Source organism: Mus musculus, chromosome 15, assembly GCF_000001635.26.
Source record: "Mus musculus strain C57BL/6J chromosome 15, GRCm38.p6 C57BL/6J".
NCBI classification, from domain to species: domain Eukaryota; kingdom Metazoa; phylum Chordata; class Mammalia; order Rodentia; family Muridae; genus Mus; species Mus musculus.
In genome coordinates this window covers 11,892,028-11,908,633 of record NC_000081.6, presented here as the reverse complement: position 1 = coordinate 11,908,633, position 16,606 = coordinate 11,892,028, and the positions used below count along the sequence as shown (strand labels likewise).

General features: G+C 46.1%; 1 protein-coding gene and 1 long non-coding RNA gene across 9 annotated transcripts in view; one reads left to right on the top strand and one right to left on the bottom strand.

Moving 5' to 3' along the window:
- Nucleotides 1-796: 796 nt before the first annotated feature.
- Npr3 (natriuretic peptide receptor 3) overlaps nucleotides 797-16,606 on the top strand; it is a 67,942-nt gene continuing 52,132 nt past the window's right edge. For 2 of the 8 annotated variants that reach the window (NM_001039181.1, NM_008728.2), the window contains exons 1-2: nucleotides 2,960-3,748; nucleotides 12,830-12,952. In NM_001039181.1, the coding sequence (NP_001034270.1) occupies nucleotides 2,995-3,748; nucleotides 12,830-12,952 (877 nt within the window). In that variant the 5' untranslated portion in view covers nucleotides 2,960-2,994. Of the gene's footprint in view, nucleotides 1,564-1,916; nucleotides 2,021-2,959; nucleotides 3,749-3,949; nucleotides 4,030-4,663; nucleotides 4,924-12,829; nucleotides 12,953-16,606 lie in introns of those variants that run through there. The other 6 variants (NM_001286395.1, XM_030248377.1, XM_006520028.2 and 3 more) reach the window with 6 other exon arrangements.
- Gm5144 (predicted gene 5144) lies at nucleotides 1,244-2,109 on the bottom strand. Its single transcript, NR_131059.1, has 2 exons — nucleotides 1,646-2,109; nucleotides 1,244-1,524 (listed from the first exon to the last, which is right to left on the bottom strand). It is a non-coding gene; the product is annotated as a predicted gene 5144 (long non-coding RNA).

Here is a 16,606-nt window from a genome sequence, read left to right as displayed (position 1 = left end):
AGACCTTTTAAAAAAAATCTCAGCATCTGTTCAGTTGGAATCTGCAAGGATGTGTTGAACATGCACGCGGACAGCAACCCTGTGTTCCCCTCCCCTCTGTTTCTGGACTGATCCACCATTTCCTGTTGTCTGTGCTCTTTAACAACAGGCTGGAAGCTGAGTGCTTCTACCCAAAGGCCACAGGGAGGCCAGGGTGCTAGCCATAACGTAAGTGCACTGCCCTGCTGTTGACCCAAGAGCGAGGCTGGGCAGCGCCAGAGATGCGAGAGGCACTCCATACCCGGTGCCCCTGAAATCCCAGACTCTTCCAGTGAGCCCACATGGTACACTGCAGAATCATACCGCTGTTGGCTGGTGTTCCCCAGACACAGGGCATACCGGGTAGTAATAGGAAACCGGCTCCGTCCTTCACGTCTCCTGGCAACCAGTTGAAATCCACTAAGACCCTCGGAATCCAGGATTTAGCTGTTTATTTTTTTCTTAAATAACGATGACTCTATAAACAAATGTTTGCTCTCCCAAGTGTTCAGGAAGGATTTAATTGCTGCGAAGTGCTAAATGTCAGTTTCCAACGTACGTGGATAACTCTTCAGAATTCAAATTTATATATCCACCTCTCTTAGAACTGGTTAGCAGTTCTAATTAAATAAACAAAAGCTCACCTAGGATTTAGAAGCCCCTACTTACAGCGAAGGCTTAGGGATCACTGTCCAACTGAAATCTAACCGGCACCCGGTATGAAGTTACCTTCGATTGCAGTTTTTTTTTTTTTTTTTTTCCACTGCTAGAGAGGGTGATGGAGAGAGGGCTGTTAGTCACTGATGCCTGGATTTGCCATGTCCTCGAACACCTCGATTTATCACTTCATAGTCACAAATGAGAGCAAGGACATTTTAGGGGGCTCGTAACTATTAAAAAAAAAGAAGAGAAGGAGAAGGAGAAGGAGAAGGAGAAGGAGAAAAGGAAGGAGGAGAAGGAGAAGAGAAGAGAAGAAAGAAAAAGAAGAAGAAGAAGAAGAAGAAGAAGAAGAAGAAGAAGAAGAAGAAGAAGAAGAAGAAGAAGAAGAAGAAGAAGAAGAAGAAGAAGAAGAAGAAGAAAAGAAGAAGAAATAACTATGACTTAACAGCAGCAGCCTGGGGCAGCGGGTGAAGAATCGCGTTCAAGATCCTGCCGAAAGAGGGCGTAAGTTTAAGTTAAGATTGGAGCACACACTGACGCCCAGCCAAATGAAAGAACATTTAGAAACATTTTAAATTAACTTTAATTTGCAAGACTTTGGTGTCAGAACTACCTTGTGTAATACAGCCTGTTCTCGCCGTAAATGTCTTTGCTGCGTGACCACGAAAAGAGGGTGCAGGGCCCTCTGGACCTGCGCAGCTGCTCGGTTCAGAGACGCGCCTCTCTGGTCTGAGACTTCTCCACAATCCTTTCCACTCCGTCTGCATCGCTGTGGTAGCTGTGACCAGTGGAAAGACTGGGTCTACCGGGCAGGACCTTTCTGGGCATCCTAGACTATCGGGCATCCTGGAACAGAAGCGCTGGGGTTGGCAGACTGCTTTTTAGGTACTTAAAGATTCTCTGGGGGAAGATCTGGGGGGCCGGGAAGCGGGAGTCCCTTTTAGTTGCCTGGTTTAGCAAATAGTACCTTAGGGTGATGCTTTTCAAGCTCCGCGACACTTCCTGGAGCGGAATCATTTATCCAACATCGGAAGCAACAAGTTTCGCTTTTCTGGTCTCAGTGACCCCGCGGAGGGGCTGCGCACTGGGACACGGTGACGCTGCGCCCACTGTGATTCTAGCGTGTCCCAGCAGCCCAGAGGGAGGAGGGCACCCACGCCGGGTGGGGGAAGGAGCGGTGCGACACCGTGCAGGCCAGATGGGCTTACCAGCTCTGCAAATGAATTTTCCTGCACCAGGACCTTGTTCCTTGTTCCCCGACCTTGCTCCAGGGACCAGAAAGGTCAGGTGCGGGACAGGACTGGGCGCACCCAGACAGAACGTGGCCAGATCAAGAAAAGAGGTGAGAGTCTATGGAGTTTTGCAAGGAAGCCACCAATTTGGAGAAACATTTCCCCTTCGTTTTTGCAGTGTGTGTGTATGAGTGTGTGCTTTGTGTATGTGCGCGCACTCATTTCTTTCAAACATATATACACTTTTTTTTTTTTTTTTTTTTTTAATCCTGGGGTTGGAGAAAGCGGAGCCAGGGAGAGGCGGGGACCTTAGAGTAACGCTGTGCCGCGAGGTCTCCCGCGGGTGTAGACGTGGGCGGTTGCGGCTTTGGGCCAAATCTGAGCACCGGCAACTAGTGGGGCTTAGGGACCCGGCAACCGCGAGTAGGCCAGGGGTGCGGGGAGGAGCCCTGATGTAAGAATGTTAATGAGAGGCTCCCCCAGCCCAGCCCCCACCCCGCCCCACCCCCACCCACCCCACCCGTTGCAGAGACAAGCCCGGCCTCGGCGCGCCATGTGTGGTAACGCGCTGCGCCGCTGCCACGCTATTTAAACCCCGGCTATGGATCCAGAAAGCCGCGCGAATCAATGGGATCAAACGCGAAGGAGGTGCACCGTCAATTACAAGCACTTGGACAAGTTTAACTTTTTTTTTTCTTTTACAAATAAGGCCTTCAAACGCAACCTTAGCAACGCCCAAATAAGAAGCCACCTCTAAGCCAAATAGCCTATGTGCAAAGGGAGGGAGAATATATATATTGATAATAAGTCTATATGTATATTACAGACGCACAGGTTTACATTCTGTGAACTTTTTTCTTTCTTTCTTTGCTTTAAAATTTTTTTTTTTATTTTTTAAACCTAGGGACATTGTAGAGGAATCTTCCTATCTTTTGGCGAGTTACTGAAGGGGGTATTCTGTTTTCTTGGAGCGCCCAAGGGGGCGCAGGGACAGAGGAAAGAAAAGAGCTGGGAGGAAAAGGGCAGGGTGGGTGGGGGGCAGAGGGCGAGCCGGCGGCCAGGGCGAGCGCTTGCTGGCAACACGATGCGGTCCTTGCTGCTGTTCACTTTCTCGGCGTGCGTGCTGCTGGCCCGGGTGCTGCTGGCTGGCGGCGCGAGCAGCGGCGCCGGGGACACCCGGCCAGGCAGCAGGCGCCGGGCGAGAGAGGCGCTGGCGGCTCAAAAGATCGAGGTGCTTGTTCTATTGCCCCGGGACGATTCGTACTTGTTCTCGCTGGCCCGGGTGAGGCCGGCCATCGAGTACGCGCTGCGTAGCGTGGAGGGCAATGGCACCGGGAGGAAGCTGCTGCCGCCAGGCACTCGCTTCCAGGTGGCCTACGAAGACTCGGACTGCGGCAACCGCGCGCTCTTCAGTCTTGTGGACCGCGTGGCGGCGGCGCGCGGCGCCAAGCCGGATCTCATCCTGGGGCCCGTGTGCGAGTACGCGGCGGCGCCGGTGGCTCGGCTGGCGTCTCACTGGGACCTGCCGATGCTGTCCGCAGGAGCGCTGGCCGCCGGTTTCCAGCACAAGGACACGGAATACTCGCACCTCACGCGCGTGGCGCCTGCCTACGCCAAGATGGGAGAGATGATGCTCGCTCTGTTTCGCCACCACCACTGGAGCCGTGCAGCCCTGGTCTACAGCGACGACAAACTCGAGAGGAACTGTTATTTCACCCTCGAGGGGGTCCACGAGGTTTTTCAGGAGGAGGGGTTGCACACGTCTGCCTACAATTTCGACGAGACCAAAGACTTGGACCTGGACGACATAGTGCGCTACATCCAAGGCAGCGAGCGAGGTGAGCGGGAGCGGGACCAGGGGGGTCCTTGGCTCTGACTCAGCGGTTCTCAGTGGCTCTCCCCCAAACCCCACCAAGTCAATCTTCTGCAGACCCCACCCTTCCCCGTAACCCAAGGACCCGTGGAGGTCGCGCGGGGGCTTGTCCAAGTGTGAGCTGCCTGATCCAGGGACGGGTGGAGGATAGCCCATCGCGGTGGAAGGGGTGTGCCTACACAGTCTCGGGGAGGTGGATCTGGCCAGTCGAGGGAACGTCTGAGCCGCTTGCTAGCGCCATCCCAGGTATGACAGGTGTGGCTAAACACCAAGGGTTTTCCCCCTCTTCGACAGCTCCGGAGTCCCGTGAGTTCCAGGAATTCCCTACTCTGTCCATTGCAGTCGCGCGCCCCCTGGCAGGGCCACAGCGTCTGGGGACGCCCCAGCAGTCTCGCAGCTTCTTGACTAGCTGGGGGTTGGGACGCATCTCCTGGCTCCCCTGGCTGCTCTTTCCACTGACCCTAGGTCTCTTTTTAAAGCCTTCCTTTTAGATTCCTTCCATGCCCTTTCTAGTGTCTTACAAGCTTCGATACAAGCACCAGAAGTGCGTCGCCGTGTCTGAATTCAGGCGACTCTCACTTCCCCCGGGAGCTTTGGGCTTCGAAGCCTCTGAAAGCGCGCGCAGAGCTGGGCTTGGGCGGAGCGCGCCGGAGGATCGTGCGCCGAGCTTCCTTCCCACGGGTCCCCTGCCCGGCCCTTTCTCCGCAAGTCGCTGAGGGTTTGGAACAGTAGCCAAACTAGACAGAGAATTTGGTACTGGGGAATGGGATCATGGCTACGGGGAGCGTGGGAATTCTCCGCAGCTGCCCAGGTTTCTGTCGTGTAGATAGAGGAAGGAGCCGAATCCCAGCATAGGGCATGAGTCCGGACGTCCCGGTTGGGGCTCACACATTGGAGAAATCTCGCCTTTGTTTCCCCTTGGTGCGCAGGCGCCCAGAATGTCCGCGGTATTACCCTCCCCCTATGACCCCACACCGCAAAGCTTCCGATGTTCGTTCGGAGGTGCTATCCTGGTGAGACCTAGGAGGGGCCGAGCTAAGCCAGGCACCTAGTTTGCCCAGTGTTGGTCGCACGAATGCTGGGGACCTGGGCCTGGCTGTGGCGGGACAGCGGAACACTAAGCTTGCAGGCTCAGAACAGGTGAGGTGGGCAGAAAAAGCTTCAAGAGTGGGGCCACAACTGCCCCTCCCCGCTCTCTACTCTAACTTCAAGGTGTTGTAGACAGTGCAGACAGGACAAGTTTCGACCTAAGAACTCCAGGCTGTCTGCGCAGAATCACTGTTAGGTGCGCAGGCAGGGCGTTGGTTATGTAAAAGGAAAGTTCTGTCCTATGGTGGCAGATTTGCCCCTGTTGGGCGAGAAACCCACATCTACTTTCTCCCCCCACTCCCAGTCCTCCGGCTACTGCAGCCTCTCGCGGTCCTGGGTACTGTTACTTCTTCAGTTCTGGGCTTCCAGAGCCTTAACTAAAAGCTGGAGACTTCCCAGGGCAGGCTGGGAATGGGGGCGTGTCCTCACGCCTGGCTAGATCCATCCGAGCTTTGCAAATTCTGGTCATTGCCTTGCTGAACCTAGAAAGGCGGTGACCTTGGTACAGTGGCCTAGGGTGAGAGGCCTGGCAGATCTGTCAGTTCCGCTGTTGGGCCCTTGAGCCGCACAGTGCTCTTAGAACCGTGATGGGGGAGGGCCACACTGTGAGAGTGGGCTGGGGGTTGGGGTGGGGTTGGGGCAGGTGTGTTTCGGTTTAAAAGGACTACAGCCTGCGTTCTTTATTTTTAAATAGTCAGGCTTATTTTAGATCTCCTAGCGCTCATTTCTCGTTCAATTTAGCAGTGCAAGCTTGTTAGTCTGGTGTGTGTGTATTTTATAGGTGAAATTATTATGATCTTATGATTCTTTCTCTAAAATCTGTGTCAGCAACAATAAGGCGAATTTTCTGAAATATAAATAAAAAATTCCAGGCTGCCCTTCTTTCAATTTCTTACTCTTTGTAGAGAAAGTTGGGAGATCTCAGGGCGCTGAGTCTCCACCTCATCGTGGCTGCTCAACGCATTAAGTAGTGGGGGTTTAGTATATGGTTTCAGGGGAGTTTGTGGCTCAGCCACTTGCTAGCTGTCAGGATCCGGGGCTGTTAAACTGTACCCCATCTTCTTCAGGTAAAGTGGGCTTCCTGCACAGCCACATCTTGGGGATGCTGGAAGGGTTTAATGAACTAAGTGACCAGAATTCTTTGAAACAGCGCCAGACCCACACAGTAAATGTGTGGGTTCATTGTAGCGGGCGTTGTGCTATATTCGATAATAATCACCTTCACCCAGAAGGGGAAGCCATGTCCTGGGAAGAGCTTTAGGCAGAGAAGACCACACCTCTGGACTCAGCCTTTCTGCCTTGCAAGGCACTGAACGTGGAACAAGGAGCTCGATGAGAATCAGGCCTCTTCCAACTGCTATTCTGATGTGGAGATTTTACATTTGATTCTCCCAATAGGGATGTATCTGAAAGCGTTTCTGTCACAGAGCATCTTCTACCTTTATGAGCCAGGGCGTGCTTTAGAGAGTCCCTCCCACCCCCCAAATATGTTTGGAAAGAACATTTCAACTTTAAAATCAAATTAAGGATATCTGAATATCTTCACTGGTAAAGTGTGACCTGTGGCCTTCCCAATAATGTGATTACGTTTTCTTTTGGTTACATAATGCCCTTTAGAAAGAAAAACTGAACAAACACTTCCCCAAGTCCTCCCCCAAATTATTCTTATCTCCTAGGGGGCTTGTCAGCTAAGTCAATTGAAAAACTTAAAAAGTCTAATATAATCAAAAGATACACCTGAGTATGTGTGATTTAATAACATTGATCTCACAGCATGCATTTATATTAGCAGCTAAGATGATAACACAGAGTCAAATTTCAACTACCCGGCATGAGGGCAATAGAGAGTTTCCCAAGAGCCAGCCAGCCAGCATCAGGCAGCCTTGAGAACTAGGGAGCAGTAGATGAGATTTCACAAGGGATGGCTTGGCTGTGCATCCTGGTTATTATAAGATGGTGACCAATTTTTATATACATGGGGTGGGCAGAGAATACTGGAAAGTGCTTTTTGAATATTTAAGTCTTTTTAACATCAATTTCTGTTTTTAATTACAGATAAACCTTTGAGTTGTAAGAGAAATATTATTTTTTCCCCAGAAATCCCACATAAAACTAGAGAAGATGACTCCTTAGGCAGGTAGCGAAGCTATGGTAACCTTTTACATTCAGGATTGGTCTATCTCATGTACTAAAGGGGTTCTACAAATACTTTAGGAAATAGACACCTGTGGCAGACATACCTACATACATACATACATACATACATGCATGCATATATGCATACATACATACATATGATCTTAGATGGGCGTGGTGGCACATGCTTGGAATCCCAGCATCCAGGAAGCTGACATGAAAGACTTGTGAGTTCAAGACCAACCAGGGCTATAGAATGTGCCCTGTCCTAAAATACAAACAAACAAGCAACAGACAAATACTTTGTATTTAGTACTGGATTTATTTATATAATTGCCTACTGATCTTGATACATCACAGGAAATGATACATATATACTATAAAAAGTCAGAAATACATTTTTTTAATTAGAGAAAGGTTATGTTGTTGTGTTTATGCGTTTTCTAAGATGCAAAAGTAGAAGTAACCTACACAAATTGTTTTGTATAAAAACTAGTTGTATTCTTTTAGTTATTGCTATGTTATGTATTTGGGCCTGGAGAGTGACCAAAAAGATAGAAATATTTAATGAATACAAGAACAACTTGCTTTTAATACTCTGGTCTAAATGACCAAATAATTGGTAAGCAGAATTTTAAAGCAAAGAACCCTCACCAACCTCCCTAGCATACAGTACTGGGGAGGAGAAGTGCTACCTGCCACAGTGTAGAAATTACAAGGGTCTCTGGAATGGATAGAGCTTTTGAATAGCAGAAATAAGCGTATGGTCTGTATTTTGTAAATGGTATTTGTTACTTTGTAGTATAGGAATAGAGACATCCACTTTTGAAAGAGATTCCTTCTCCTAACTCTTCCATAGGGGTCCTGGACCTGAGTCCAGTGGTTGGCTGTGAGTATCTGTATCTGTCTCAGTCAGCTGCTGGCACAGCCATGCCAGGCCCCTGTCTGCACAACATAGCATCAGTAATAGAGTCAGGGATTTGTGCCCATTCATGGGATAGATCCCTAGTTGGGCCAGTCAACTGCTCAGCCATTCCTTCAGTCTGCTCCATTTTTGCCCCTGCATTTCTTTTAATTTTGGGTCGAACATTTTGTAGGTGAGTTGGTGTTCTCATCCCTCCACTGGGGGTCCTGTTTAGCTAATAGAGGTGGTCTCTTCAGGTTCCATATCCCTACTGCTGTGCATTTCAGCTAAGGTCATCCACATTAAGTCGTGAGAGCCTGTCCCTTCCCAGGTCTCTGGAACTTTCTAGAGATTCCCCCTTCCCCCTCCTCCCCCAGCAGCTGCAGATTTCCACTCATTCTCTTGGCCCTTTGGTCCTCTCTCCTGTCTCTCCCCATACCTGATCCTGTCCCCCTTTTCCCCCTCCCCTTCCCCTCTTCCACCCAGGCCCCTCCCTCTGTCTGCAACCCGTGACTGTTTTGTTCTCCCTTCTAAGTGGGATTCAAGCATCCTCACTTGGGCCTTTCTTCTTGTTTAACTTCTTTGGGTCTGTGGGGTGTATCAGAAACCCATGTCTTTTAGCTCTAAGAAAGTTTCTTGAATTATTTCTTTGGTGATTTTATTTCCTTAATATTTAGTGTATATTTTAAACTTGATGTCAGACCATCTGGCTGATTCTTTACATTTTTTGCCCCCCCTTTTGTCCTCTTTAAGAAAAATGCCCTTTGCCTGCTCTCCAAAGTTACTACTGCATCAATTTTCTTTCTAGATTTATTTCTATTATTTTATGTGTATGAGTTTTTTGCCTGATTGTATGTCTGTGTATTACATGTATGCCTGAGGTGATGAGCCTCCATGTGGGTGCTGGGAATTGAACCTGGGTTCTTTGCAATAACAAGAAGTGCTCTTAAGCACTGAGCCAATCCCCCAGCTCCTATGTCACATTTTTAATTTTGTGATCACACTTTCAGTATGCAGCACGAGGCTCATACTCAAGAAAGAACCTAGCATACTTCTCCTGCTCTTCTAGATTCATCAATGAGATAATTTGTTACTTTCCCTCTTGCTGGGACAAATGGGAGCTCCTTGAGAGAAGAGGGATGCTAACCCATTGGAAGCTTTCTTAATGGAAGTCCAGGGGCAGGGGAAGGAGCTTTACCTTAACATGTGTGTCTAGTCACCACTTGGAATGTGATTAGCTCTCTTAATTAACACTTAGAGCCATTCCTGTGTGCCCAACCCCTATGACTAGAAGAACATGCTGCAGTAATGAGAAGGCATTTATGGGCGACAGTGTGGCACCCAGATGGGGAAAGATGACATCTAATGTCACAAGTTAAAGTGGGACAGGTTAAAAATGTTACCAAGAAGCACATAACATCCATGTTATCCTTTTTTTCTGAAGTGTAATGTTTTGATCTCAAATAAATAGTTATGATTAAGACCAGGCATGGTGGCACATGCAAGGCAAAGGCAGGTGGATTTCTGTGATGTGATTTGCAGCCTGTTCTATAGAGTAAGTTCTAGGACAGAACAGGGTTACACAGAAAGGAGCTGTCTAAAAACAGTTGATGTTTATATATCGAAATACATATTAATACAACAAAAGCAGTGTGCATTGACTCCCACTTGTACAGGAGGATTGGCTGACCCCATTTCTCTGTTAGTCTTGCTTACTGCTGGGAGGTCTGGGGAGCGATTGAGTTTTCCTCATGTGGCACACTTCTGCACATTTCCGTGTACTTCCTAAGTTGTACCTGCTCCTCTTATGTCACTTGTGCTTGTTAACGATGTAATTTGGTTACTGTATAAAATGATGAAATATGAATAGGAACAGAAAATTATCTCAGAAAAAATATTTCAAGACTTTCGATAAATTACATAAAGGAAAGCTTGCTAAAAGTACCCACAGTTCAACTAGGCATGAATGAGTCAACCGTGAAAGGTTAAGGTACACTGTAAAAAACCAGGGCTATTTATTCTGACGGCTCTGTTGGTGGTAATCAGTGATATGACGTGGTATTGCTTCTACTTGAATTAAAACTAGATGATGATGATAATGTGTGTTATGAATTTGGATTACTTGAGAGAAACAATGTCCTGCACCTGACCTTGGGAAAGAGGATTTCTTTCTTTCTTTCTTTCTTTCTTTCTTTCTTTCTTTCTTTCTTTCTTTCTTTCTTTCTGTTTTGACCAAACTATATACTTGACACAAAATGGACACGATTGAGAAGTGTGAAAGTCTAAGTAGGTAGACAAATGGCACTGTCTAATACCCTTTCTCAGTCACAAATGGGTAGTAACACTTCAAGAAAATTTCGTCAGAAGCCATGGTAGAATAGGGAAGAGCTAAAGAGGCAAAGCAGGAATGTGTAAAAAGGAGGAGGAGGAGGAGGAGGAGGAGGAGGAGGAGGAGGAGGAGGAGGAGGAGGATCAGAGTCTGTCCAGGACTTAGGGATGCCAGGTCTCTGGCCTCAGGGTCTGTTCTATCCTAGGGCAGGTATAGCTCTCAAAAGGATACTTAGGACTAACGCTTGGTGCCTTTGGATACTTGAATCACCCCACCTGCTTCTCTGATTCATGTTCTCTCCTCTGTAGCATCTTTCTGCTTATAATTTGGCTCCCCAGTTAGTGTGCCTAGATTGAGGCCATATTGAATGGCTTGTATTCCTGAACATTCTGGCCCCCATGGGAGTTAAGCAATCTGCAGTTCTGATAATCTATTTATGAATATCATGTAGGCTATTTGCCCACTGTGCCAGCAAAATCAGTTTCTACATGTAGCTATTGAGAGACATTGAACTCTGTTCAGTTGATACAAGTTGATAAGAGTTCCTTAGTAGACAGCCAATCGGGGCCTCGCGGATCCCTCTGGAGAGGCCCATTCTTGGAATCCGCGCTCTGTGAACTTGTCCGGCTCGAGCAGTTTATGTATTACCTGCTTTATGAGATGCCCTGCTTGCGATTTTTCCATGGAAGGAGTTTGATCTAAAATGAGGGCCCAAGTTGGTAATTAGGAGTTTCTTTGAGATCTTCTTTATTGAGACATCTTGGGATTTTTTTTTTAAATCCCAGATGTATAATTATAATTCCAAAAGAAACAACACCTCACACTTACAGGTTACAGGTGCTTTGTATTGTCTCAAAACCGTGTTTTCTAGTGTGCATGGAGCCCTTCTGTAGTTAAAGACGTCAGTCAGATCCTGGCTCTCTGAGCTAATGTGTGCAGTGAATGACAGACATATCAGTAGGAGCCCAGACTTTCATGCAGCATACCCAGGCTGTTCAGGCACAGACTGCAATTTGTTTTATGTCTTTCGGCACCTATACTTTTACAAAGAGCACACACATCTCAGAGGGCTGGCATGAAGCGTGGTAAGGCAATTTATAGCACCCAGGCCTCTGTGGGCCTCCTCTCATTCTGTGTAAGAGGAAAGTACAGTTCTCCTGATCATGGGGTCTGTGAGCCAAGAACCATCAGCTTGACTAGAGAGTGGCCAAGTCCCCCCTACTTCACGTAAGCCGTGTCTTGCGTAGGCCATGGGAAACAATCTCTTAAAAATGCTTAAGGCCTCTTACATTTGACAGTGTGACTACAAACTGATAGAACACTGATGGTGTGTGTGTGTATGTGCATACATATGCGTGAACACTACTGGTATGTGTCTGTGTAAACATACAAATGAAGATAATATAAATATTAACGTATGAAAGCTTCAAGGATAATTTTCAGGATCATTCTTCAATACTTCTAAACATATTTTTTTTGGAGGCAAAGTCTCATTTAACACAGACTGGCCTCGTATTTCAAGGATGACCCACACGGCGCTGAGATTACAGGTGTCTACCGCTGCACCCAGTTTTATGTGATGCTGGGGATCAACCCCATGGCTCTGAGCACTCTAGGCAAGGACTCTATGGGCTAACTCGTATCCCAAGACTTCTCGAAAACACTGAAGAACAAGGCTGTTTTCATACATAACTACAGCAATAGTCATAAAACAAGAGCTTTAAGGCAAACATATCCTGCCACCTGGTTACCTTCAGTCAAATTTCATCAGCTGTCTCTTGATGCTTTTATAGAAGATCTTTGCTTGTATTTTAAGATCCAGAATCCAACTGAGTAGCATGTATTGCTTTTAGTTTTCTCTTATTGTAAGTCTCTTGCTGTTTAGTATGTTTTATGAGCCTGCCTTGGTTCCTCATTAAGTTGAGTATTTTAAGGAGTACGGATAGGTCATTCATCCTAGGGTCCTCTAGGTTTGGGTTTGTAGCTGCTTTATCCTGACCAGACGCACTCTGCCTATTTGTATAATTTCTGGTCCTCTCTGTGTTCTATCCAGAGGCTGTTGTGTCTGTGTTGTTGGCTCCTGTCACATGGTTTTGGTGCTATTTGCTACTTTTTTTTTGAGTTAAAATTATGTATTTCCCTTTGTCCCTTTTTAGATATGGCTTCATCTTAGGATTTAGCTGCTCATAGCCAATTATAGTTTGAAAAATTTAAATGAAAATTTCTACAATACCAACAATTTTTAAGTTTCAAATTACTTTTGTTGTAGTATGTCACTATAATTATTCTATTTTATTATTAGTTACCATTGTTAATCTGTCACAGTGTCTGGCTTAGAAGTTAAGTTTTATCATAGGTATGTATGTTTAGGAAAAAACCATAGTATGTTTTTCTACCTAACTTTTGGGAATCCCACGGGATGGGTGACTGTCCCTCCTGTGGATAAGTGGTGACCAGGTATTAGGTAGTTTGTGAGGAGCTCTTGAAGACTCTGTAGATGACCTGTTCTGCACCTGCTGTCCCCTGGCTGTTTGGCCCGCATTCCTCCTGCTGTGTGTGGGTGACTCACGCTTTGTTTCTCTCCCCAGTGGTGATCATGTGTGCCAGTGGTGACACCATTCGGAGAATCATGTTGGCGGTGCACAGACACGGCATGACCAGTGGAGACTACGCTTTCTTCAACATTGAACTCTTCAACAGTTCTTCCTACGGTAACTGTTTCCGGCTTCTCCGACCCTGTCAACGTGTCAGAAAGAGGAGTGAGAGAGTCAACAGCTCTAGTGAGGCCCATAGATGTGCTTTCAGTTACCTCCGGAGCCATACTTGATTCTGGAAATTTGTGATTCTGAGCACTCCCATACATGATGCCTCATGGTTTCTCAAGCTTTTCATCTTTTCTGAGAATCCACTGGAAGTAAGGAAGTTCTCTGTGATCAATGTAGCCCATTCCTAACTCCACAGGAGTGTACATGCAGACACCAGATGTCATGGCCGTGGTGGACTGTTGGAATAATTTAGGTGCGATTTGGGGTAGGATTGTAGGTAGCAGGAACAGGGTTAGAACATAATGTTGTAGGATAGGTTAGGCCAAGGTGTTGCCAAAGTTAGCACACATTGTTTCATAAAACTTTTAGTGTATGATTGTATGTGACTATGTGTAATGCGTACTCATGTTACACACGTGTTTCTTAGAGGCAGCAGTACAAAAGAAAATGACCATCATTGTAAGTTGAGATAAAAGCATGTGGAAGTCTTTGTTCCTAACTCCCCTTCCCTGTAGTTTACTACACCTTAATCCTCTCTTAAGTAGAATTTCATGAGCCACAGAGATATAGGCCAAAGACATCTGTGATTCCTTATAATGGACTTAGGAAACTCCCAGGGTCTGTGTAAGAAAGGATTGTTTTCTTTTTTTCAATTTTTTATTAGATATTTTCTTCATTTACATTCCAAATGCTATTCCGAAAGTCCCCTACGCCCCCGCCCCACCCTGCTCCCATACCCACCCACTCCCACTTCCTGGCCCTGACGTTCCCCTGTACTGGGGCATATAAAGTTTGCAAGACCAAGGGGCCTCTCTTCCCAATGATGGCCGACTAGGCCATCTTCTGCTACATATGCAGCTAGAGACACGAGCTCTCAGGTTACTGGTTAGTTCATATTGTTGTTCCACCTATAGGGTTGCAGACCCCTTTAGCTTCTTGGGTAAGGATTGGTTTTTAAAAATTAAAATAAGTATTTCTTTGTACCTATTTGGGTGTTTTGCCTGCATGTTTGTCTGTGCATCACATGTGTGCAGTGTCCAAGGAGGTCAGAAGAGGGCGTTGCATAGCCTGGGAACTAGTGTTACAAACCATTGTGAGCTTCCACGTGGATGCTGGGACTTGAATCTGGGTTCTCTGGGAGAGCAGCCAGAACTCTTAACTGCTGAGCTGCTCTTCAGCACCTATGTAATGGAAGAATGCTAAGGGGCTCAGCTTGATCACAAGTCCAAAGCCTGTTTCTTCCATGGTAGTTAGGACTCTCGTGAAAGTAGTCATTTCAGGACTATAGGACATTTTTCTCAAACACACACAATGTCTGCTCAGAGCTACACAGCCTTAGAGCGGTAAACATGCAGATTACAGATAGCGTGTTTATGGTGAGCTCCACTTCCGAGTGCTTGCTGATGATATATAGTTATTTAGATAGGATCCAAGCCTTTAAACATTTGCCATGGTTTCCTGCCCCGGTTTCCTGGTTTACTTAAGCAGTGATTGTTGTGTATATACAGATAATATAACACACTTCTCCCGGGGATAAAGAAAAGTTGATGAGACAAAAGTAACCACTGCTTCCTGTGGTGGACTGCAAGGCGGGTGTGGTGCTCGCAGGAGGAATACAGGATTTCATCCTACTCACTAGCGTTCTGGTCTGTCCCTCTGTCCCTCTGTTCTGTGAAGTGGAATGTTGTTCTCATTTATTGACTTAAGGCCAGAATATTGTTATATCAGTGGTTGTGGCACTGAGTTCTTTAACACAGGGATTGAAGCAGGTTAAAGGTTAAACTATCAATTCTGTCTTACAAGGAGAAATACAGAAATACAGAATTTTAAGTGATGTGTAAGAACGCAGGCTGTGAACAGACAAGCACGTTTGCATGCGTTACGCATGTAGTAATGGATGCAGGTGTTACTGTTAGCATTGCTTTCTTTTACAGATAAAACTTGTGTGGCTTTACCCTCTTATAACAATACACGAGCACTACAGAAAATGTGGAAAATATATTTAAAAATTCTGCAACTCCGACAAGAAGTTACGTTGTGATTTCTTAGAAATATATATGGTCTATTATATGTAGGTATACTTCTCAAGAATAATTTTCAATAAAATGATAACATTATGGTACCAATGTATAGTATACCTTTAATTAACCTCTATTTCTTAATACTGCTTTCAGCCTTCTGTTATTAGGAACAGAATATGCTGAATCGTCTGATGTATATAGACACTTACAGTCATATACTTAGACATATATATTATGTAGTATAAATCTCTAGAGGCATAGCACTGGCTTAATGGTTATATGCAAGCATTGCTAGGAATTGGCACCATTTCCCATACATAGGTTTTACCAACTTATATTTTTATATACCAATGATGAAAATGTCTGTATCCTTTATCAGTTTTTCAAAATATAACTTTATTTATCTATTTATCAGAATTTATTTTTATGTCCATAAGCAAAGTTTCTGTAGTTTTAATTTTTTAAAATCTGTTTCTCTCTGTGTGTGAGTGATGTGTGTGTGTGTGTGTGTGTGTGTGTGTGTGTGTGTGTGAGAGAGAGAGAGAGAGAGAGAGAGAGAGAGAAAGAGAGTGATATGTGTGTGTGAGTGGTGTGTGTGAGAGAGTGATATGTGTGTGTGAGTGGTATGTGTGTGTGTGTACCTGTTTGGTGTGTGTGTGTGAGAGAGAGAGTGATATGTGTGTGTGAGTGGTGTGTGTGTGTGTGTGTGTATGAGAGAGAGAGAGATTGATATGTGTGTGTGAGTGGTGTGTGTGTATGTGTGTATACCTGTTGTGGTGTGTGTGTATGCCCACCTGTTGTGGTGTGTGTGTGAGAGTGATATGTGTGTGTGAGTGGTGTGTGTGTGTGTATACCTGTTGTGGTGTGTGTGTGTGAATGCCCATCTGTTGTGGTGTGTGTGTGTATGAGAGAGTGATATGTGTGTGTGAGTGGTGTGTGTATACCTGTTGTGGTGTGTGTGTGTGAATGCCCACCTGTTGTGGTGTGTGTGTGTATGAGAGAGTGATATGTGTGTGTGAGTGGTGTGTGTATACCTGTTGTGGTGTGTGTGTGTGTGAATGCCCACCTGTTGTGGTGTGTGTGTGTATGAGAGAGTGATATGTGTGTGTGAGTGGTGTGTGTATACCTGTTGTGGTGTGTATGTGTGAGTGGTGTGTGTGTGTGAATGCCCACCTGTTGTGGTGTGTGTGTGTGTATGGACGCCTGTTGTGTGCACGTGGAGGTCAGATGACATCTTTATGGAGCTGTCTCTCCTGCTTTTGTGTGAGTTCTGGGGCTGAGTGCAGCTCATCCGGACTGGGTAGCAGCTGCCTTTACTTACTGAGCCTTTGTGGAAACCCATTTTTATTTAGTAACTTTTTCAATTTTTATTATATTTTATGTGTATAGGTTTTTTCTTTTTTTTTTTTTTTTTGGTCTGCATGTGTGCCCGTGTACCACTTGTGTGCCTGGTGGGTGCCTGAGGAGGCCAGAGAAGGCACAGGGTCCCCTGGAGCTGGGTTTACAGACAGTTGTGATCTGTCATGTGGGTGCTGGGAACCAAACCTGAGTTCTCTGAAGGAGCAGCCAGTGCTCTTTA